This window comes from Bombus bifarius, unplaced genomic scaffold, assembly GCF_011952205.1.
Source record: "Bombus bifarius isolate JDL3187 unplaced genomic scaffold, Bbif_JDL3187 scf7180000007992, whole genome shotgun sequence".
In the NCBI taxonomy this organism is placed as follows: Eukaryota; Metazoa; Arthropoda; class Insecta; order Hymenoptera; family Apidae; genus Bombus; species Bombus bifarius.
The window spans coordinates 4,148,334-4,172,649 of record NW_022884373.1 but is presented as its reverse complement, the minus strand read 5'-3'; the positions used below and the strand labels follow the sequence as shown (position 1 = coordinate 4,172,649).

The 24,316-nt window shown below is 39.5% G+C and overlaps 4 protein-coding genes and 1 long non-coding RNA gene across 5 annotated transcripts; 4 read left to right on the top strand and 1 right to left on the bottom strand.

Moving 5' to 3' along the window:
• The first annotated feature begins 3,011 nt into the window (after nucleotides 1-3,011).
• On the top strand, nucleotides 3,012-7,621 carry LOC117205679. The gene is made up of 4 exons (XM_033444347.1): nucleotides 3,012-4,481; nucleotides 4,579-4,811; nucleotides 4,900-5,651; nucleotides 6,353-7,621. Exons 1-4 carry the CDS (start codon nucleotides 3,836-3,838, stop codon nucleotides 6,489-6,491), a joined length of 1,770 nt encoding a protein of 589 aa, XP_033300238.1. The 5' UTR covers nucleotides 3,012-3,835; the 3' UTR covers nucleotides 6,492-7,621.
• A 709-nt stretch (nucleotides 7,622-8,330) lies between these two features.
• Nucleotides 8,331-16,022, bottom strand: LOC117205683. Its single transcript, XR_004487271.1, has 4 exons — nucleotides 15,936-16,022; nucleotides 8,846-9,311; nucleotides 8,669-8,792; nucleotides 8,331-8,442 (listed from the first exon to the last, which is right to left on the bottom strand). It is a non-coding gene; the product is annotated as an uncharacterized LOC117205683 (long non-coding RNA).
• Nucleotides 8,379-9,500, top strand: LOC117205682. Its single transcript, XM_033444350.1, has 3 exons — nucleotides 8,379-8,482; nucleotides 8,614-8,975; nucleotides 9,053-9,500. The coding sequence occupies exons 1-3, from the start codon at nucleotides 8,379-8,381 to the stop codon at nucleotides 9,331-9,333; spliced, it is 747 nt and encodes a 248-aa protein (XP_033300241.1). The 3' UTR covers nucleotides 9,334-9,500.
• Nucleotides 11,414-12,552, top strand: LOC117205681. The gene is made up of 2 exons (XM_033444349.1): nucleotides 11,414-11,672; nucleotides 11,901-12,552. Exons 1-2 carry the CDS (start codon nucleotides 11,472-11,474, stop codon nucleotides 12,447-12,449), a joined length of 750 nt encoding a protein of 249 aa, XP_033300240.1. The 5' UTR covers nucleotides 11,414-11,471; the 3' UTR covers nucleotides 12,450-12,552.
• On the top strand, nucleotides 14,918-16,893 carry LOC117205680. The gene is made up of 2 exons (XM_033444348.1): nucleotides 14,918-15,812; nucleotides 15,944-16,893. The coding sequence occupies exons 1-2, from the start codon at nucleotides 15,257-15,259 to the stop codon at nucleotides 16,204-16,206; spliced, it is 819 nt and encodes a 272-aa protein (XP_033300239.1). The 5' UTR covers nucleotides 14,918-15,256; the 3' UTR covers nucleotides 16,207-16,893.
• The last annotated feature ends 7,423 nt before the right edge of the window (nucleotides 16,894-24,316 follow it).

Genomic DNA, 24,316 nt, shown 5'->3' with positions numbered 1-24,316 from the left:
TAAATTTAGGACTCTCGACAGCATACATGTTTCTGAATTCTTAAATTCACCATTTCGACATTCCTCCCACCGTTTTTACCATTCCGATATTAATCATCCCGTGTTATTTCAAATATTCGAAGCTATCACAGAACATGATTAATAATACGTATTAAACTCTCGATCTTAATTTTCGATTGTGTACGTGACGTCGAACAGGAGTGCCATGCACGCACGAAATTTTTCTGTCCACCCAATATATGTAACGTGTCCCAGTTGCTTGGTTCACTTCAAGCACATGCAAACCAGTTCCGATGCACCGTGTCTGTGCAAATACTTTCAGCCGGCCGACGCGACGCGGCCTGGGTTTCTCACTTGAAAACGCGTATAGGCTTACGATTCGAAGCAGCTTGCGCGATTCGCGCGTTTTGGGGAATTTCCTATCGTACATGGCGACACAATTCTTTCAGCCTACTTCGACACTTGAGTTTCTCTTTTTTGTTTACCCGCCACATCTAGTCGTTTTTCAAGTCCATCCATGTCTGTCTAACCCCTATTTATTATCGGTTCTTAGAATCTCATGAAATCGTTAATGAAATTTACATAAAACAAGCAACCAGAAAATTCCAATCTAATTGAGTTCTGTTGATTCATATCTCCCTAGGAATTGTAGTAAAAAAAGATTTCATTCTCCGATTTCCGTAGATACCAGCAGATACCAGCTTTCATTTATTCAACAACATAAATAACTTGATAGTTTCCAATGTGTTTCAGTTTACGTTTTAGTCTACTATCGGGTTTGATATATTAATTCATAATGCTGCTGGCATTATGTTTGATTTCGTCCATTTTTTATTATGCCTGATGTTTTGTATCAATATTTCAATAGAGGTAGAAATGAACAAAATTTGATAAAATGAACAAGTTCGTAATCTGAGCAATGGCGATCGGAGGATTAAAGCGATCCACTGTTATGAATATCCTCCTGACTAATTAGATGGTAGAGTGTGTACGATGTGAAACCACTGTTAAGGAATTCTACGCATTGGTACTAATATCTAGGCTGGTTGAAACGTACCCGTTCTTCCTCCATGAGTATCGAGGGCCGCAGGAAAAAAAGAGGCAGAAGTCGCGCGTAGGAGCGTTCGTTTCCGTGAATGCCGTGTACGCTCTACAAGATCGCTTTTCGGCGGTCATTGAGCGACCAAGCCGGTCGTCGCTCAACCTACCTACCTACCGGCCAGATCAATAGTAGGTCAATGGAATTCATTCGGCCGGACCACGTTCGCCAGTATTGACCCACCCGATCCTCCTTACGATCTTGGAACCCAACATAACCAAGCAAGGTGGAATAACGTTACTCGACACGTCATGTGTTTCGTAGCAAGATGTATAGATTGTATAAGGTACTTCAGATAGTTCTCAGGATGCAACATTTTTCTGAGTTCAAGTGGAAGTAATAAATGATGTAAATGAAGTGTAATAGTAGTAGTAATCAGTTTCTATAATGTTGATTGATTTTGTATTGAAGTTTCTTTCTCTTCACTGTAAATTAATTGATATTGAACATTTTACGTAAGAAGAATAAGGTTTAAAAGAACAATTGGAGGAAGTAGAGTACCAGTGAAATTGCCCTCTTTCACAGCCACATTCTGTAACTATGCATAACTCAATTACTTCTATAATTATCCGTAATCTAGAAGGTGTTTCAAGCGTGCTGTGAAATATGTTGTTGCTACGTTTCCGGTTTCCCGTTTCAAGGTCGCATTTTCCTAGCCGAGAAGAAACGACACTGAAATCATTTTTCCTTGACAAAAACATTGATCGATGAAAATTGTGCCTGTAGCCACGCGATGATACGCTTATCGACCGTTCTTCTCGAATGTAGGTTGTCGAAGTGACGCTGGAGTCGTCGATCCCGATAATGGGAACACCTTCACCAACAATCTATTAGCGAAAACTCCGGTGTGGAGCCTGGCTGAGAATTCGTAACAGTGTGATGTCCATGATAGAGCTATTACATTCATCAACAAGAACTAAAGAATTATTATTTGCAGATGAAGTTTGTAGATAACTCCAGAATGATGTAACGAATTTATTCTAACATGTAGAACAACTAACAACGCTTGTTCCTTTGCAAAAGCTTACTAAAAATATAATCACGATTAATTAAAGGAGAAACGCAATGCAATTAAAGTATCCTCCAAGTATATGACGACGCCATTTAAACGAAAAATATGAACACAGCGACAGACACTGATTGGAAAGACCCGGCGATCATCTTGGATTTTGCTCCAGATCGCTGTGTAATAATTACTTCCTCTTCCTAACCGAGTCAAATCTCTAATTTTGCTGCGATCTTCCACGATAATTAACCTCGATATGAAAAGTAACGAACAGATAGTATTACTTAATATTCCACACAGTGGACTTCTTCATTTAGCGCTTCGTTTTTCACGGAACGCTCTGAATTTCACTCTCGCGTTCCACTTTTTTACTTTTGTCTTATGTTTTGCATTTATTCGAATATACAGTGACTCTTTGGTAGCCGATTACGACCGCAAGAAGCAATCCTAGACGTCCCGCGGCTATAATCGAGAGATAATCGAAACGGGATCACTTGCGAACTCGCACCAGACCGGTCTGATGGCACATAAACAGCAATCTGCAACGGTCCAATGATTTGCAGTTTCTGTTGAATCCATAGAAGAAGTTTAACGAGAAACGACGACATTTGTCGCAAGTTTGCGAATTCTTTTTGTCTGTCACGACAGTTACAATGGATACTTGTTAACGGTTTAATATGTTACATAGAAAATTGTTTATATAATACCGTTGCAGTAGCTTTTTAACATCTAAAATAATTGTTAGGCTCGAGTCCTCTCAGATACAACAATAAAACGAGTTAATAATATCTAGCGCTATTCATAATCCTGCCATTAAATGCAAGTAAGCTTTAAGTTAATGCTTAATGAGTTTATATACCCGTAATATTCATAATAGCAGCAACAAACTGAATCACAGAGGTTCCAGTACTTGGTATAACTTGTAATTTTCATATCAGCGTCGAGTGCCGTCGCACGTGACCAAAATGCCTCGGTGACCATAATGCGATTCACGCGGTTTAACTCGACTGAAAACGTTGCGAAGAGAAGTTGACAGGTTTCCCAGCCGCTTTCACCGTGCGCATTGCCAAGGAGCTTGGATTGACGGTGCATACAAAGTCCGAAATCTTCGTCAACGCCTTTTAACACGCGCGCGCGTGTAGCTGGACGCGTGGCCGGTTGCAGTCAGAGAGGAGACGATAATGACCTTCCACGGAGCGGCCGTAGACGGAGTAGGAGGGTCTTTGACACACTTGACGCTCAGGTGAATTGTAACCGAGAACCGAGAAGCTTGTGGTTAGTTTTGAGCGGGAGATCGAACGGAACGCGTCTCGCGAGAAGGAACGGAGAAGGCGAACAAGTTGGGCGAAGATGATGTGACATGCCGGCTAAATGACACGGACATGTCGAACGAATCGATAAACAATTTACGATGCGACTGGATTGTTTGAAATCGAAGGAAGGAATCGCCGATCCCTAAAACGTTTGAAGGAGGTGTGATCCATTCAGATTGATATCGAGGTCGTGATCATTGGAGGGGGCAACGGAAGTGATAAAAGGTGCACGTGGATAGGGTAATATCGGTGTGACGAAATCAAAAGTGTATTAATCGTCGTTCTGATTTCTGGTCTATACACGCTTCAACTATCTATATCTTTGATTGTGCTAAATCTTGTTCAATCAGATACAGGTGAAGTTCTATTTAAATATTTAAAAAATACTTATCCGGTGAAATCTAGTCTTCGTCAAGGATGCATTTAAGATCCGTGATCGTGATCGTATATTTGTGCGTGGTGCATGCAAACTGCCAGTTCTTCGATGTTAAGAATTTGAAGAATTACGCAAAGATATTTAACTTCAGTGGTTTGTCGCTAAACCAGACTGAGAATGAATTGTGGAAAGGATTGATCAGGGACTGTGATCGATCCGTAACGTTCTCCTGCATACAGAAAAATGCTTACACATACCTAGACAATGTTTTCGTGGAGAGAGACAATATCACAGTGTTTGAGGGTTTGACTATGACGAAAAATAATTTGGATTATGGAACGTGTCGCAGGAAGAGTGATCAAGATGATTCCATGGATGAGAATCTGGTGGAAAGGTCCAGTAAGGATAATTGCGACGAAGAGGAAAGTGAAGAGGAGAAGGGAGAGGAAAGAGGTCGACAGTTCGGCGAGGAGCAGTCACCTTTGGAGGAAGTGACTAACGCGCTGCGGAAGAGGGCGATGAAATTTCTCGCGACCAGGGATTATCAGATTCAATTACCCGATTTTTTCTTCGAAGGAGCCACGATTCGAATAAGTCCTCGTGAGATTGATGAAAATGGCGCTTTGGTTAGAGTAGACTTCGGTCAGCAAGGCTTAGAAAGCCAAGGAAGAATCTTCAAGAAAATTAGTACGATGAATAATTATTTAATTTGTGATAATACATATCAATATCTTTCTAGCGAGTTAAACATTCTGAAGGATTTAATCGACCCTTCCTATTTCAGGAAAATTTATACAGAACAAGCTGATGACAAGCTTGTTAGCCCTGTTGCTCATCATCAAGCTAATCAAATTGAAGTTCATGTTCGTGATACCGTTCCTGTTCGGTGTCGGCACAGCGAAGAAGCTCTTCCTGAAATTGTTACTTTTCTTTATCCCAGCATTTGCGCACGTTTTTAAGCTATGCTCGAGCTACTATTCTGCGCACAGTACAAAGTACCACCACCATCATCATCAGGTGATTATTACATCACTCTAACGACACTTTGATGTCAATAAGGGCTGATCTCTAAAATATTACCATTAATATTCCATTACTATTCCAGGTAGCGCATCATCATCACCACGTACCAGTTCCAGTACCAGTTCCAACTTACTACAACCATCACCATCACGACGATGAATTCGATGGCTACGATTATGCTCATCCTCATATTCAATATCGAAAAGACATCGAGGAATTGAAGGAATGGGGCATCGAACCTTACGAAGAGCCTTACGAAGTTCAAACCGAGCCTGTAGGAGCTGGCACGGTGCCAGCTCGACCTCCACCAGGAGTGCTGCCGGCGCCATTCCCAGCGCCCACTTACTCTGGAACGTATGGTATTCCTCAGTATGCGCCAAACGCGCAGCCAATAGCTTCTCCGTATTTAGAAAAACGTCCACTGACATCTGCTCATAATCTGGCCTACTCAGCATACGTTGATAATAATCGTAGAACAGTTGTTCAACCAGCTTCGCCAACTGTCGTCAATGTCCCTTTAAATCCTGCAAATCTGCCGTCAACGATGTTGCCAACTGCGACAAATATAAAGAATTCGTACATTGCGTTTGGACAGCAAAATGCAAGACAAGTTTCGGCGAAGAGCAGTCAGATAGATTCGAAAGCAACAGTGGTTACGCAACGATCAGGATACGACGATGAATATTATGGACCGATAATTAACAGACTTGAAGATATATTTAAGCAACTTAGATTCGTCGAAGAAAGTTGCAAAGAGAGGCTCGTGTGCAGTATGTACAAGAATCCGGCTGTGTATACGCCGCACAGCAACCTCGTTTCGAACGAACTGTCCAGGTAAGAGCAAAAGATGAATCGTACGGTCAACTAAATCCATCGTTCGTTATTATTATCCGAAGGAAGCTGATTTAATTTATGATCGTACTGGAAAGCGTGGAAAAGAGAACGAATTTATGTAGTTTCGTCTACCGGTAGACAAATACGAAGAATAGCTTCCACTACCGTTGTAGTTCTTCTAAAACTAATTTCTTTTAATCTATAAATTATGCAAAAATTCCATCGTTGTCGTATCGATCATCGTGCTATTAATTATTCATTCACCTGTGTACCACGTTCGAATTCGATCACTTCGGGCGTCAATCATAAAGAGAAAGGTGGCCACTGCTCCGAATCGCTCGAATCGGAACGTTGAATCACGTTCCATGCGGATTCGACTCTTTTTCTTCTTACGCTCTTTCCGTTGACTGTTCTCTGACAACAATAAACGCGGCTCACAAAAGAATCATTAGTTCCAGCAGGAAGTAATGCAATCACTTGGCAAATTCTTCCGTAGTTCGTTTATTAAAGAGAAATTATCTTGTTAGCGAACCTAGAGCCGCTAAATGGCGAAAGTATCACGCATGTCGACTAGATGCAAGCGTTGGTAAGGAAAACAGGGTCAGGGTTTATGTTATAACATGATTATCGACTGATTTCGATGCGAAAAGGTGTCAGGAGTACATTAACAACTTGATTTTAATTTTTCTTTTCTATTTCAGAGATCCACAGGAGTTGAAACGTACGGGGACCGAAAGCTCGTCCAGCAAGAAGTTCCACAGATATTTCAACGCGGCTAGATTGGGTCAAGATGGTGGAGATTGCTTGAGAACGTATCCATGTCACATAAATACCGAATAAACTCGGTGTGAATTTTTGTTACTAAGTAATGAAGAATTGTCGTGGGGACAAGAACATATGTTGAAGTCACCAACTTCTGGCATCACATCGCCACGCGTTGAAGTCTCCGACATGGGTACGACTGGTGGGTCTGTTCCGCTAGGCGTTATCAAGGCGGCCACGGACACGGCTGTAGGCTATTAGTTAGTGTCAAGGCCATGAATTGATTATTTGGGTAGAGAATGTCAGATAATTTTACGTCCAATTTATTAAAGTATTCTATGATAATAAGGACACTTTTTGTAATATGTAAAAGTACTTCGATTGTTCCTTGTGAAGCTTAGTGCTTGCAGTCATGGTAGCGTTACGTGGAATTTGTGATGGGACGAATACTAAATCGAGAAGAAACGAGCTTTCTATTCGATTTCATTAAATACTTTCTATTAGGAATGTAAATACAAGATCTTTTTGGAGTTTTTGTTACGAAGTGTTTCTTAAGCACTTGTTCAATCTTCGGTACTATCTGAAGCAGAATGAAATTTTCTGATGAAATGTCAAACTTCGTTCTTTTGACACTTTGTCAGGAAAGTAACAGAAATGTAACTCTTAGATAACAATCCTCGATCATGCACTGGATTGCGTGATTATGATAGTTTCACGTTTCTCCAAGTACTACTGTTCAATAGTAGATTTTCTTACATATTTTATGCAATTAAAAATATTTTCTCTGTGACATTTTACCCAGTACGATATCGTTGTGTAGTCACAAGAAAGTGGTAATTTATGTATGTGTAATTTATAAATAATTTAATTCAAATGTAAGTCGATACATTATACGTGCGAATGGATCGAATACGGGAATCTTAATACTACATCCAATGATTTATTTATTTTTAGATATGATTATTTATTATTACCTTCTCGGGTGCCATACCCAACTATTATTTATTGTACGCGTTAACAACTAGGTTATGTATAGTCTGTAAGTTATGTATTGTACAAAGATAAACTAATACTTCGATTACACTACCTCGAAGTTGTAACGTATATTATTGTTTCGTTCGTAATAAATGATGTAAAAAGAACAACTACTATTGTATCATACTTTATATTACCAAAACCAGTATAATATAATGCAATGCTTATCGAAACCTCGGTCGATGTTATAAATTTATTATTTGCTAAGCATTCCACGAACATATTTCTATCATAATTATTAGAAGAATGAAATGACAAACTCATTTAATTAATATATCGACAATCATCTATCTTTCACTGTGCAGAGCTGAAATTCTACTACGGTAAGATCAATTTACGCTCGTGATTCGTACCTTATTTAAGAAAACAAACACTGCGCCACCCATTCACACGAATCTTACGCAAGCGCGAGCCAAATCCTCGTATAAAATTACTTTCTACCAGTTTCCACTAGCCCTCATTACTCCTCACACATAAACAGTTTTTACTTTCATCTATTCTCCTCTCACGATTGACCCTCGTACAATTTCACTTCGTCGTCGTTAGTTTTCCTTTGCTCGAAGTAGCTATCACGCTGTGCCTTCTTTTTTAAACGCTGTCTTCCCGAATCGTCCATAATCGTGTTATTTCGCGAGCGCCACGACAGCTAGAAACGAAAAATTTCCTCTATATAGTTTCGGGTCATATGTGGAGCTAAAATGGGCCGGAAATAGCGAATGTCGAAACTAAAATCGTCCCATAGGGAAAGAATACGGAGCCGTGAAAACATCGGCACCCTAGATAATGAGGCTTTCTTCTTTCTTTTCAGCCGGGCACACGTCCCTGATCAAAATTCATCGGCCGTGCGTGGCTTCCATCGACTATAAAACCGCGTCGTCTTCATTCGAGTCGGCATTCGGTGCTTAGACTCGCAAATCGGTGGGTACTGTCATGAAGTTCACAACGATCGTCTCGTCTGTCGCCCTTCTGGCCGCCCTCACCGCTGCGCAGAGGACTGAAACAACAGCTGACGCTCTTCAAAACATTTATTACAGGTGAGCTCGAAGATGAAAACAAAAAATTTATTCATTAAAAAAATGAAGTTATTGCAATATATTTTAAAAGTAACAAAGATAATAAAATTATGCTCTGGATTTAGCGATCAATAATTAATTTCATCTTACAGATGCATCGACAACGAGTCCATGTTATCATGCGTGAAACCCAAAGTTCTGGCCTACCTTAGCCAAGCTGTGAAAGAAGACAGACTAGCCATTACGGACGACTTAGCAATAGTTAAATCTCGAAACATGGCCGAAGAAAGCAATGAAGAATACTACCCTCCGCAGTACGACTCAGTAGATCCTGCAAGGAAAGAACTACTTAGGTCTTTGATGTTGGAGAAACTAGACGCGTACCTGTCGAGTCACCAGCTGGAGGCTAAGCTGCCTGAGGCTATCGTTGGCTCCAATATTGTGCCGAGAGCCTTAGTGGATACCATGCCCAGAAGCTTGACTGTTCCTTTGTCTGACTCCTCGAACGGTCAAGGTAACAAAATTTGTTTTATAAAGAGGAAGAAATAAAATACAACTGATCTCATACACTTATCTGGATGATATTTATAGGCCGTGGATTCGTTAAGAAGGTTATGATACCGTTCCTGCTGGGTCTGAAGTTCAAAGCTACCGCTCTGGTGCCGCTCGCTCTTGCCTTGATTGCTCTGAAGACCTGGAAAGCTCTCACCCTGGGTCTCCTCTCGATGGTGCTCAGTGGAGCGATGATGATCTTCAAGCTGACGAAACCCAAGGTCGCCTACGAGGTCGTGCACTACGGACACCCACCAGTAGAGCACCCACCACACTGGGAAACGGCAGCTCATGGTCCCTATAGGGGGTACAGAAAATAAGCTGACGAAGAACCTCAATTTCCTCCCCCTAGAATCGTTCTATTTATTATTTATTAAAGCGCGACTCTGACTTATTTATAAATAAAATTTCTTACATGGTCTCATCATATCTTGTCTCCATCTGTCATTCTCACCCTAATCATCAAAGAAAAAAAGAAATGGGCGAATTTGATCACTTTCCTTTTTTTCATTTGCCTACGCGATGAGAATCGATCAAAGTGGGTGTTTAATGACCGAGAAAGTGGAAAAAGTTACTTTGGCATTCAGTGGTCGTTCAGGTAGATCCGCTGGAAATCGAGTATCGTGGGAGTAATTAAATCGATCAACTCGAACAGCAAAGTCTGAGATCGTTCATGACATAGTAAAAGTAGATATTGTTCTTGTCAAAATCGATGTATGAAGCTAACTAGAATTAATTCTTCATTCTAAACAGTTCCGCGAATTTCAGAGTGCAATTTCATTACAATAAACCCGTGTTCCATGATTCCATATCGACCACGGCTCTGCGTGGACAGGAAGCCAAAAGGGAACGTAAACGGGGAAAATACAGGTCGTGAGCGTGGAAATTCACGAAGGAAAAATTAGAGTGTTCGAAGAGTCGGAAAGGTGACATCGATGGCACTACAACGTCCTGAATGCTTATGCAAACTCGACCCAAAATTCCAATTACCGGTTCATTGTTACGAGCAGAAGGAAGTCGGCAAGGCGGACAAAAGTGTCTTGTCACAACCCCACGCGCACATTCTCGCACGAGAAACTCGCACGCAACGCGCATCTCTAATGTGATTAGAACAACTCCTTTATCAAATCAGATAGTACACGAGGTTTAATTGAAACATTAAAGAGTAAAATGTACGCATCAATCTTCATTAAACTTCATTAAACATCATAATCCAAATAAATCAAATAAATATATTTCTCAAAAGCTAGTTTCAGAAAATAAACGAAGCGAATGAAATTTGTGTCTATAAATATTATTCGTAGATCCCATGTTTTATTATATTTAAGATATTTCGTGAATTTTATAAATTGTAATAAAATTGGAAACTTTATAAGGTTATTCTATATGAAATAAAGATTAATATGTAATAAAATGAAAATTGTATCGTTCAGGTATGCCTAATTTTCAAAGATTGATTCAAAGGGTAGATATCTTGTCATCATTCGAAACGGGGTGGGGAGCACTCAAGTGTTGATGAAACAGACGTGTGGAAAGTACCGTGTTCGTGGTATGAATGAACGATCGATTCAATGCCAATGTTACGGTGGCATTGGTGCCAAGGATGAAGGGTCTTCTGTTCTTACTGGCTTGCGCACGCCACTTCCGCTTTGCTAGCTAAAACGATGCTGTATGATAGCAGGCCAAATATTCGAAAGTTTCGCCCAGCTTAATGCGTGAGTGGATTTTTTTATGAATACATGATCGAGGTTAATGAAATGATAGATATTTTGATCAATTTGGTATGAATGTCAAGCGAACCCTCAATTCTGACATAAAGTAATATCAACTGTACAACTTCTATGTCAATAGCAGAAATTTTAAAAACTAATCATAGATATAATACTTATTAACCGAAACCGCAATATGGTAAAGTTACCTTTCTCATGTCTTATTTTCCATTTCAACCCTAAGATATAAATACCAAATGTAATTTATACTAAATCAATATTAAACTTGATCTCACAATCGAGAGTAGATTACAAAATAGTGCACAAAACACGCACAGCTAATAGTTAACAAAATTCTTCCTGGTGGGGATCAACGTAACACTTGCCGTTATCGTGTAGCATAATAGCGTGTCTTTAACGTAGCACGCGACTCTCTTGACAGATATCGGTCGCGGCGAAGCTTTCTTTCGGCTTTGCTGATCTTGCACAATCCCATATTCCCGTCACGATCACCTCGAGGCCTCGATAATCGAACACCATACTGAAAGAAAAGAAAATTCGTGGCCGGATGAAAGTGGGGGCGTCGTGTATGTCGGATGCTCCGCTACGCGACGAACGTCCGACGATTCGACGACGGGGGCTCCGTATAAATAGCCTGATGCCCAACCCATTGGCATCAGTCGTCGTGCAATCGTCCTCAAGATCTTCTTCAGGGTACCACGAGTTCTCGTCTCCACATTAGGAAAATCATGAAGCTGTTTGTGTTGTGCGCCATGTTGGCCCTGGCGGCCGCTCAACCCGCGAAGAACGACCTCTGGAAGGGTAGTGGTATAGACCAGATGGTTGATCAGACGAAAATCGAGTGCTCTCAAAAGAACGACGAGGTTTCCTGCATGAAATTCAAGGTCTTAAATCTCCTGGACCAGATCTTCCGCAAAGACAGCTTCAAGGCAAGTGTCTGCTAACTCGTTCCAACCCGGTTATGCAAGCAATCATCTTTCCATTCTCGCTTTACTTTTATCACCTTATCCACAACCAGTTACCACAGTGGTTGTGACCCAATCACTTTTACGGTTTGGTAGTTTTAGAGAGTGAAATGGCGTTGCATGATTTCGTTTAACCTGGTTTGAACCCAATGCTCACGAAAGTAGATTCACTTTCCTCTTTGTCGGTCGCAGGTCTCTGAAACCGTGGAGGTGACTCGCAACTCGTACCCCGTCGAAGAAGTCTCGGCTCGCAGCGAGGGCTCTTTCCTGGACAATGTGCAGACCTACCTGACCTCTCACGACGTGACCTTTAAGCTGCCTATGGACTCGTCCGTGAAGGTGAGCGCCAGGGACATTGACGACGATCAGCTCACCTTCAACGTCAAGTTTGGCCAAGGTCGTGCCGTCGAAGAGGCTCGCAAGTCCAAGTTGAAGAAGGTCGTCATCCCCATCCTGGTGTTCGTCTTGCTCAAGGCCATGACTCTCATCCCCCTAGCCATCGGTGTCCTTGGTCTTAAAGCCTGGAACGCTCTTCAACTTTCATTCTTCAGCTTCATCGTCTCCGTCGGTATGGCGATCTTCCAGCTGTGCAAGAAAATTGCCGCTGACGGTCATGCAGCTCCATTGACCGCTCACGGACCATGGGAGTACCAAGCTCAATATAGATCCTTCCAAGACGACGAACAGCCATTGGCGTCATTCGCGCAAAACCTTGCGTATTCTGGACACGCGCAATCGTAAAACACTCACCCGTACATCTTGTTTACTGTCGCGACTTTTGTAAAATACCTGTCTTCCACCTTTCCTCTATACTCTTTATTTAATAAATTATTATTGCAATTTACTCGGCCTGTTTGACTTTCTCTTTATATAGACACCTATACTGCAATAATAACTTCATAATCCTTATGAAGTATGTACTTAATGTGTATAAGTAGTGGATAATAACAGGATGAAATCTGTTAGAGAACATTATTTATAAGGATTGAAAGGAGTATTTCAGATTAAAATTAGCAATCTGAGTCTGAAGTAAAAGTAATAGAAAGTTCTTCATAATAAATGTTAACCTGCGAAATAATTCACAGAAGATGATAATCTAGATTATCGTTGTAATAATATGTAGCCTTAGGTTTTGATCACGTTACAATGATGTCTTTGTAGGATCTAATATAACCGTGTTACAATAAGAATGTACCTGTTATTACTATCATTATCCTAATAGCCCTGGAACCCAATCTTGAGAACAAAAAGACATCGACGAAGATTCAAAACGATTCATTAAATGATATTATTAAATGGCCCCGTGTCTCATCTAACACGCAAGAAATCAGATCTTCGTTCACGGTAATGCGTGAAACTATTTCAAGCAACGTTTATCGCATCATGAACGTAAATGGCCCATTAACGGTGTAGCTCATTTTATAGCTCAACGGCATGAATGGCGATGGAACTTCTCCCCTGTAATTGATACGATCCATCCTTGTCGACAATTAATTATAAAAACACGATAAAAAATTATTGTTAAGTAGAATCAGACGCAGTCCGGTTTTGCAAGAAGATTATGCCCGACAATAATCAGACGCAGCTATTACTTCGCTTGGCTTGGAAATCATCGCTTTGTTCCGCACATGTGTTCCTATAAAATGGAAATCCTGTTTCGTCTTTGCAGTGATCTTCCAGCACCTTGTGCTTTCCTTTTTCTTTAAACCTTAAACATCATTTATTCGAAACTACGCTTTCCGATTATGTCGTTATCGTAGTAGATGATATGCAATTATCACACTGAAGTGCAACATTTCACTCAACGATTTACAGCATTTTAAAGTTATACACATTTCTTGCAGGCCACTAAAGCGTCGATTTTTTAATCATCTTAGGAGTAACAGTTGATATTTTATAATTGAAGCTTTAAATCGGACTCAATAGTCTAACGTATCTCTTGCAAGTAAATCTCGTACGCACAGTTGAAATTATAAGGTTCCATCTTTACGTCATTTGAAATATCGAATTTTTTAACTGATATATAAAATTTAGCTTAATTGTGAAATAATCTTTTCACATATGCAAAACTTCCCTAAAAAATATAGTCACTCTCATTAATATTCGGACATTCTTTAAAACAGAATATCTTTTTTAAAATTGGACTACACGACGAGTTTCTTTTTCTTTGAAAGATCAGTTAGAAGAATTAATTTACTAGATGTGAAAAAAATTCTAAGGAAATTGCAGTTTGTCAGAATTTTAAAAAACGTAGCGGAAGTCACTTCCTTCATTTCTTTTTATGAAAATTTAAATACGTTTGTAAATTCATGTAAGTTATATACGTGTACAATATATCATCAAAATCTGTAAACGTTGCTATGAGCTAAAAACAGTTAAGGCTAGGGAAAATCACAGTTTTTCATAACTTTTGACCTATAATTGTAATAAAAAGTCTTAAAATTGTTAGTCTCTTTCGGTGCCTGCCGCTTGTTTCTGTCAATCAATCGATCTCGATGAAATTTTTAATACGTATGCAACTGACAAAAATCTACGAAACGCATTGTTTGAATTTTCAGTACAGACTAAGATAAAAAACATTGTAAAGAATGTATTGTACTATTTCTCTTCCTTTTTTTCCAGTTCTGGCCAATTGCAGCTTTTTCAAAATCTTTCCTACACGACATTTAATAAACTGATTCTTCTAAGTTCTTAAAAAAACTCAAGTCGTTTAGTCCAATATTAAAAAAGTTATACCATTTTAAAGAGCTCGAATATTAATGAAAATAATTGCACAAATAAATAATAATATAACCAGATCGGTTCACTTTATGAAATGCCCTATAACAGTAACACCAGCCAAGAAACCTGCATACCAACGACTTATTGAAATAGCACAATCTATTAAAACCCAGCAAACATTCCATCGATCCATATATGATCGTGTCAAACGATCAAAAATCGTCGGTGGAAACTAAAACGTTCCCGTTCACCGGCCATCTGTCGACGTACAACGAGAACGGTTATTCGTTGTCCAAAGCGTGTGTTCTTTACAGATCATAGAAGGCATAGAGATCGCGTGCTTGCGAGTGGGGCGTTAGAAACGACATCCAAGTTGAGGAGAGCACGAATCGATGGTGAACGCGGGACAAGTTCCGTTTCCCGTGTGGCGAGGCGTCGCGCATGCCATCGTGTACGCGATACGCGACGCTACATACGTATACGCGGTCGTAAACGCGTCGGGACGCGTGCACGCACGTACTTAAGGAGGAGAGAGAGAGGGGTGTAGAGGAGAAGCCGCTCTATGTGCCAGTGAAATTTGAATAATTTTCCTTCGATCGTCAATTCCCGGCATGCGCGACCGAATAACATAGATTCACAGGGGGCAAATTAAATAAAAGGGGCGGGCCACTCCTCTGCCAGTCGCAGTTCGATCGGCGATCGCTCGCTCGCACACATACGGGTGGACGATCGATCGTTTCGCGTTTTGTTCGAGAAACAAAGTGTAGAAGTCGTGCAGCGAAGACCACTTTGGGATAACTAATTCCAGGGATAATCAAAGGATCAACATGAGGATTTTCGTAGCGACAGTAGCAGTTGTGTTGATGGCAGGAAGCTGCCTGGCCAGTCAAGATTTCCTCTCCAAGTCTCTCAACGAGTGCATCGCCGCGGACTCTTGGATGTCTTGCTTGAAGCAAGAGGTGCTTGGATATTTAGATGGAAAACTCGGGACTAGCACGGAAGCTAGGTCGTTGGATACAGTGGACGAAGCTATCGTTGCGAGGACTTTCAAGTACCTGAAGAGCTTTGACTATGGAATCGATTTACCCTTCGTGGATGCTAGTCTCAAGTACAGACCCAGCAGAAGTTTGGCTGATTTGGATATCGAATTCAAAGGAAACGAAGTTGCGACCAGTCAAGCTAGGGGAATGTTAAAGAAGAAGCTGCTGTTGCCATTCCTGTTGTTGTTGAAACTAAAATTGAAGGCTTTGATGCCTATCTTCGTTGCTATCATTGGTTTGAAAGCATTGAAGGCTCTAGTGCTCTCGAAACTCGCGATCCTCTTAGTCGTTGGATTCATCGCTGTGCAGTTCTTTAAGAAGGGTGGAATGATGATGCCAATGGGTATGTATTGCGACTATAATCAGATAAATTCCATTAGGTATCGAGAAAACCGACATTTTATTCAATATCATTACAATGCGAACAACAATTTTCGACGAAAAAGATGAGAACAGCGAAACTTACTGTTGCAGGAATGTCGATGGAACCAGCTGCGTCACCGGCGTACGGAGCTCCACCTATGCCCTCGACCACGTCGAGCTACGATCCAGCGAACACATGGGACGGAAATGGACCGTATTCCCGCGTCTGGACGCCGACCAACGGTGTGGAAGCCCAGAATCTCGCATACTCCTATTACTCGCCAGGCAGCGGATCGAATTCGTATTCTTCTTCCTCGTCCTCCTCGGCCTCCTCGTCGTCGATCAATTCCGGTAGCTCATCAGGAAACTATTAGATCGCGGTTACAAAAATACGTCGATTGCCATCGGCGCCATGATTCATTCTATGATTAACTCATATTCTTAACGATGGATCGATCGTACGATCGAGAGACCAAAGAGACGCACGCCAAATAACCACCAGAACCACAATGGATGATCGTCGATCGATGCTAGTTTGTGCTATACGACCGATCGATCGAAGATTGTCGATCATTCTGCCACACAGAGCGGAAGAAAAGTTCTATTATCTCGTCGTGCGAACAATCAAATTATTTATGACTCTTTTGAGATCAAAGTTGATAAATTAGAAATTGATAGTTTAGAGACGGGAGAATGGAACATTAGGACCGTTCGTTCAACAACACGTGTACGCGGTAAAAGGTAACTGATTCGGTAAGAAATTGATAGGATAAAGAGACGAGCACCTGGCTCGATTGACGACGAGTCGAAGAGGTCGAATTTCGAGGCTGGCTTAAGAGTTTTTCATTTTTTAACAATCGCCAGGACATTGTTGTATTTTATTTATTACTCGCGCGACACGATTATTTATTATCCCCTCGCATTTGTTAATAAAGACATGTGAATAACAAAGTATGATTTCCTATTTTTTACACACTTTTCCTTAGCGAATAATTGTATTCATTGAAATTTTGTTCCAAGAAAAGGATTAATAAAATTTCGTGTATGTGACGTGCAGACCAATGTGCTTTCTCCTTTAATTAAAGTTAAATAATTCTGATCGCGTAGGGAGTATAAGCGTCAGAAAGTGCCATACTCCATAAATTACTGTAAGGCAGGTAATCTTAAAAGACATACGTTCTTCCCAGTCTTTGTCATTTTTAATAAATTTTTCCCAAATTGATATGAATAAACATTTTTATTTGTTAAAGTCTGGTGAAGGAGATACAAAAAACACAGTATGAATATTGGAATAACAAATACTTATAAATATTAACGAGATAAAACCGAAAGTTTTCACGAAAAAAATTATTCGATTTCATATAAAAAAGAAATAGTTGATTATAATTTCCAAATATTAATTAATTTCGTATCTTCAAACAGAGTGTGTAAATCTACTGACCAGTACTATGTACATAGCTGCGTTTCGAAATCATATATACAGTGTATTCGGCTACAGATATCAAAAAATTTAAGAGGTGATTCTTGAAGCCGAAATAAACCATGAATCAAGAAGACGAAAATCAACAATAACATGATAGCCTTTTCGGCTTTGTTTCTTAGTTATTGACAATTAAAAATCGGCCAAAAATATCCCTGCATGTGAGCAAACCTCCTTACACGAACAAAAGAAGGTCAGCCTAAGCAGCGGGGTAGACAGTATAATCATCAAACTGAACGACACATGGGCGGTAGCTTACCTTGTACAAATCATAAAGAAGAAGAAAACAATATTCAAAAACGTAGACAATTCCGCGCGACGTTTTGCGAAAGAAATGGTAGATTGAACATTAAATCTATTTACTCATGGAAATTCATAAAAGCGTACCTTGCGATCGCGAATTTCCACAGCAACACACTCGCTCCACGGTTCTCACACAAACGCTCGGGCGCAAAGGTCCCACACTAAAGAGGACGTCCCGGGACGCCTCCGATACCCGAGCTTAACACACATCATGCACACTCTAAGGTACGTACCGTTTTCCTGAAATCGACTGACGAAGGTTAGTGACCATTGCGTAAGACGCGATAGAACACGTCTGAGGAAATGATATCGTTAAAATAAATGTAAGTAAACTTGGAATTATAATTATAATTTACGGCAATATTAAAAGCGTGGTTACACTTAATCGCGTGGATGATATTATCAGAAATTGTAATTGTATTGAGACGTAAATTGAATCGATATATGTCTCGACATTTTTAATAGTTTAAGTTGTAGTGAATGAAAAAAACGACGCAATTCCACAGCCTAACCACACACACACACACAATGTGGGAAATACGTCGCGCACGATACACTAACACATCGTTAGTCACTGAGAAATTATTACATTACTTAATTCTAGATCATCGTGCCCAATGTCTCTCTCCCATTCAAGTAGCACCTGGGCACGTGAATGAGATCTTGACAATGGGCACGGAAAGGGTTAAACCTGAAAATCCTGATCTAGAAAGATGATTAGTTTGTGTAATTTTTATTTAACGGACTAACGTTCTTTGATTTTATATTTTACTACTTTGTATCTGATTAAATTTACTCTATTAATTTAATAGTAATCAAGTAACTCTACTTTATTAATTTAATATATCAGAACAAAATTTTAATATTGAAAAAAGGTAGCGTTAATTGAAAAAGACTATGACTCGATCAAATGGAATAATTGACTCCAAATATATTACTAAGAAAGAAATAATCTCAGGCCGATCTCTTTATCAAAACATATACTCGAAAGTGCAGAAGCAGTGTTCAAAATTATTGCTTTGATTCAAAAATCTGCCTGCCGCGAAGTGTCTTCTTGCACGTAAAATTTCACACATTCTTGTACGGGAAAAAATGAATTTTGACTCATATTTTAAATTCTAACCGAAATGAAATAAACGAACGTGACTTGATATTGTCACGATTAATTCATTGCTTAAAATCAAGTATGTTTATGTTAAACAGGTATATTCGTGTACATATTTGCTATTTGCAAATATTTATACGGAATATTAACATGCATATTTATAAATAACACGAATACATTCTCAAGTGTATATATTTAAACTAATTATTAAAAGACTAATTATTATAATCACGCTGTGTAAGAAGACATATCCTAAACTAATAAATTTAAAAAAAGAATGTTACTACTCACGAGTATAAAAAATACCCGCGGTCACTTCGCTCGCAAAAAATTCTACGTAATACAACCAGTCACCCGTGCCGATTCGGACCTTTCATCCTACGACATGATTGTCGACATGATGTTCGAAGCGGAGAAACAGAGGACGTACCATGGATGCTGCACCATCCCAGCGAATATCATCAGGGAGACTAACATCAGTCAGGAACCGTTGAAAGGCCAATGGTGGAAATGGAGGTTGCGAAAAATCTGTTACAAAACAAAACACGATGAGTGATTGCTGACTATTAGAAAAGTTGGAGAAAGTTATTAATTATTTATAATAATTAGAAAGTTTATTAATTTTAGTAACTTTAGTAATAATAAAGATTGAAATTCTAATAAACTTTGATAAGTGTAAAAACTTAAACTCTAATATGAAAGTTTAAAATTTAAAAATTAATCTAATGAATCTAATGATTTTTTAAATATGTTAGTTATTTGTTTCATAATTCGGTATTAAGACTTTAACACTTATATTATTTTAATAAAAGAATAACCTCAGAAGATCCTAACCTCTCAAATTACAATCAAATTGTATTTCTTAATTGATAGTGATCAAAGAAAAATATACAGAATAGACAGAATTGAAGTACGATATGTAAAAACACTTACTTCTTGGCTTTTGAGTCACTGTTAGAACATTCCAAAAAAAAATGAAGAAGTCGAAGCAGTGGTATGTCTATAACAAAACATAAGATATCATTAATATTGTTAATACATAATAACAAACTTGGAACTTTAGCAATAATAAGGACTGAAATTCTAATAAACTTCAATAAGTAGTGTAAATTGAAATTCTAATATAAAAGTTTGAAATCAAAAAATTGAGAATTCACTGACTTTTGATGCGTGTCAGACAGTTTTATTGTAATTGAATGTTAACACTTTAAGACAATTTCAATTAAAAAAAACCTTTATAGCTTTTTAAATTATCGGTCACTTTTATTCTGTAATTAACAATAATTGAAACAAAATACAAAAAACTGAGCAAAGTGAAGTACAATATATAAAACTACTTACATTCTTGAGCTCCTGGATAGGCTTTACCTTCTTAAGAGATGCAATGATTCTAATACCGAAAACGAATGTTCAAAAAAAAAAAAAAAAGAGTATATATATAAAAACTCTAATATAGCGTACAAATTTCTTTTTTAAAATTTTATTACTTTCGTGTGTGATTATTCGATTGAATTTCATCAAAACTATCATGATTTGGAAGTATTAAAAAATACTTTTGCATAGCAAACACTGACTCTGCAAACCGCATTGTGCTCGGTCCCAAATATTCTCTAAAAATAAAATTGTGTAATGGCGGACTGAGGAGGGGGTGTAAACGAAGCGAAATATCGTTTCGGTATCTTTCTTCTTTTTTCTATCGAACGTTTATTTAGAAAATACTGCTATTCTTTGTACACCTAAAAAATTGTTATTAAGAATTTGGAATACGTATGAAAAATATTAGTTGAAAATTATAAGATATTTTTCGATATTGAACAAATGTTTACAAATACCGTGAATGTAATGCAATCATTTACAAGAATTATACTGTAAATGTTCGTTACTAGAATATGAAATATACACTGCACTACGATACTGTAGTCGCGTGTTATAAATATTCAGAAATATTTGCAAGAATCCAAAAGTTCATAACTAAATATACTTAAAGAATACTACAGAAATGCGCACGAAACTTTGCTTTGAAGTGTTTGAGCTTACTAGCGCGCCACCTCTATGAAAAAGATATAAGCTACGAATTTGCAAGTATATGACGTTAACTGTAGCAAATTCACATAATATACCAAAATAATTTTAATTCGATATGTGAATGTTACAATGCCTATCAAAATAAGTTAAAGCTATTTTTATTAAGATTTCTATGTTTTAAACTGTCTACAAGAAGCTATCGTTAAATTATCAAGAATTCTATATCGCAAATTACATTGAAACAGTAAAATAATTCGTTACAAATTCGTTTGAAACAGGAGAATGATTTCATATGTTCGAACTAAAACAATGATTTATTTAATCGTATTTACTTTCATCTTAGTATTCCAAGTAATTACGAAATTATCCATTATGAAATATGTATCAAATATATTATAAAGTAAATATAAATTGAATATCAAATGTTACCCATGCTCGTATAACAAGGCAATAGAATTGCTCATACACAGCTGTCTTGGTTAAAATAAATTAAACACTACTAAATTTCCATGAAAATTCATCGGATTCATCATTAATCTACTACATTAATCTACATTAATCTACAGTTACTTCTATATTATCCCTGCTATCGATCAATAACCTGCACAAAGAATAACTACAAGTTAAAACAAATGTATAAATAATTAAAATGTGTATTAATCAAACGATATTAATAACGAGATATAGACGATGGTAAAAGATATAATAATGAATAGTACAAAACATAGTAATAATAACAATAAAGAACCGACACCACCAATAGGTTAGAATACGTTACAAACCTGACACAACGCGATCCACGTTATCGGTACGAAATCAGACGACTGAATGACTTCTTGTACCATAGTTTCGCTGTGCATCTTCCAAAGTGGCGGGGGAAGGGGAGGGGACGCACGAGCCGGTGACACAATCAGGAACACAGTTAACGATCTACAAAAAAAATATAAACATCAACAAAAACATTCATCTTCTACGCAGCGCTTACACGAATCTTTCCAAATATCAAACGAAGCATGTATAGATGCAATGTTTACATCCTACACAATGATCACATCGAACTTTATAAACATAGTACAATAATTCGTAGCCCTATTGGCAGCATTCGGTATCAAAGACACATTTGTCTAAATTGGAACAAGAGAAAGAAAATAAAGCTACTGGCACTGTATATACAATTTCGTGTCTTGCGAAAGGAACAAGAAACGAGTTGTATTAAACTGTTTTAAACATTCTATTTTCGCGACATTAAACTTTTGGAAATATCGAAAAATTGCAAACTCCGATATGCTTGAAATTTCACTTCAAAGTATGCAAGAAGAAACGACAGAGAAACCACGATCGATCAGAGAATAAAATAATAATCGCGGAGCGAATAAACGAGTTCGCTATTTTTCAAAAGAATCAATGGACACACGTGTCACACTCCCGTGCACAAAATAATCGCAAGATGCAGTGGAAAAGAAGAATACATTTTTATATTTCGTTTCAAGTCAGATAAGTATCATTGTACGAAATGGAATTACAATGGACTTGACATAGTCAGGACATATCCCGTGGTTTCCTACGATGCAGTCCAGTCTAGATCATCCAAACTTCTCTTAGAGGCATTTGGTGATCCAAACTGGACTGGTGCGTAGTTCTTAGCTTGGCATCGTTTTTCAAAGATTAATCAACTGATTAATTTTTGGAAAAGGATGCCAATTACCAGGTCTCACCACGAGGAGGTGACTACGCACGAGACCCGCCCATGGGTTATGTAACACTACACATCGATCACGACATTCAAGCTGTTGGCAGAATGTCGAGTTTTGACTCTACTTAACCATGGGCCTGCGTATGGAAATAGTTGTTTCGTAGCCTAACTGCGAAACACATATCTCCAACGCAGCGCTTACATGAATCTTTACAAACGTAGAACAAAGCCTACGTAACGCAACATCCATCTCCCACACAACGATTACATCGATCAGTACAAATATCATACAATAATTCGCATCCCTACTGGCGGCATTCGGTATCAAACACACATTTATCTAACTTGGAACGAAAAGAAGAAAATGTAGCTACTCACACTGTATATACCATTTCGTGTCTCGCAGAAGGGACATACGAGTCGCTGTACTAAACTAGTTATCGTTCTATTTTTGCGACACTGTAAGATATTGAAGATACTGAAAAGTTATAAACTCTAACGTGATCTCAATAAGTATCCCTTAAAAATGGGTAAACAAGAAAATGCCCGATGAATCAGATGATAAAGGAAAAAATCGCGGCGCGCCCGAAACGAACGAGATCGCGATCTCTCGAAAGAACTAACAAACCTACGCGACGTACCCTCGTACACGAGATAACCCCGAGGTTCAGCGGAAAGCCCAAGAATTGACCGTAACTCGATTCCTGTTTCGCCGTTCGAAACTTACACGTGTCGCGGTCGATGGCGCCGACCGATGATGCCAGTGATCCACTGGTAATTCAGCCGTGGATCCAGCACATAGGCCAGCAACTTAACACACTCCAACTGAACATGTGGAACCCGGGGATGGACCGCTGAACAGGATTACGAAGGCAAGAGGCCTCAACTGAACAGTGGGGTCCACTCACGGGGAGGGACCGCTGAACAGGATTACGAAGGCATTGACCTCAACTGAACAGTGGGGTCCACTCCCGCGGGCCCGAACAGAATTACGGAGGACGTGAAATTGCAGGTCCCTGACCGAGTACCAAAGTACCAATCGGACAGGACTGCAGATCCACGACTGAATCCACAACAGATTCGCTGGCATCACCGGCGCGACGACAACTCCCGCGATACGATGCGAACGTCGAGCAGTCGTCGAGCAGTCACCAAGACAGCGGTGTCCTTGGGGCGACTTACGAATCCAAAGAGTTGTCCAGTGCACGTTGACCCGCACGTACGCGGAATACGCGCGAGCGAGTACGTCACGCTACGGATTGAAAGAACTGAGTGATCGCGAACCGATAAATCGCGAGTACAATAAGTACTGTGTGGTAAGCGAGTGAAGGGAGACGAGATTTTTCTTCTTTTCGTTCTAAGGGGGATAAATGTCGTTGTACAGAATGAGCTCACAATGCACTTAACATAGGTATCTACCTTACAATTAATTGAGACAAAACGTACGCATCCCACGGTGTCCCAAGGTGTGCAGCGATGTCCCACGGTGTCCCACGGTGTCCATCGGTGTCCAACGGTGTCCAACGGTGTCCAACGGTGTCCAACGGTGTCCAACGGTGTCCAACGGTGTCCAACGGTGTCCAACGATGTCCAACGTTGTCCAACGTTGTCCAACGACGTCCAACGACGTCCAACGGTGTCCAACGTTGTCCAACGACGTCCAACGGTGTCCAACGTTGTCCAACGACGTCCAACGGTGTCCAACGTCGTCCAACGATGTCCAACGGTGTCCAACGGTGTCCAACGATGTCCCACGGCGTCCAACGGTGTCCAACGATGTCCCACGGTGTCCAACGATGTCCCACGGCGTCTCACGATGTCCCATGGCGTCCCACGGTGTTCCACGGCGTCCCGCGGAGTCCCACGGTGTCCAACGGT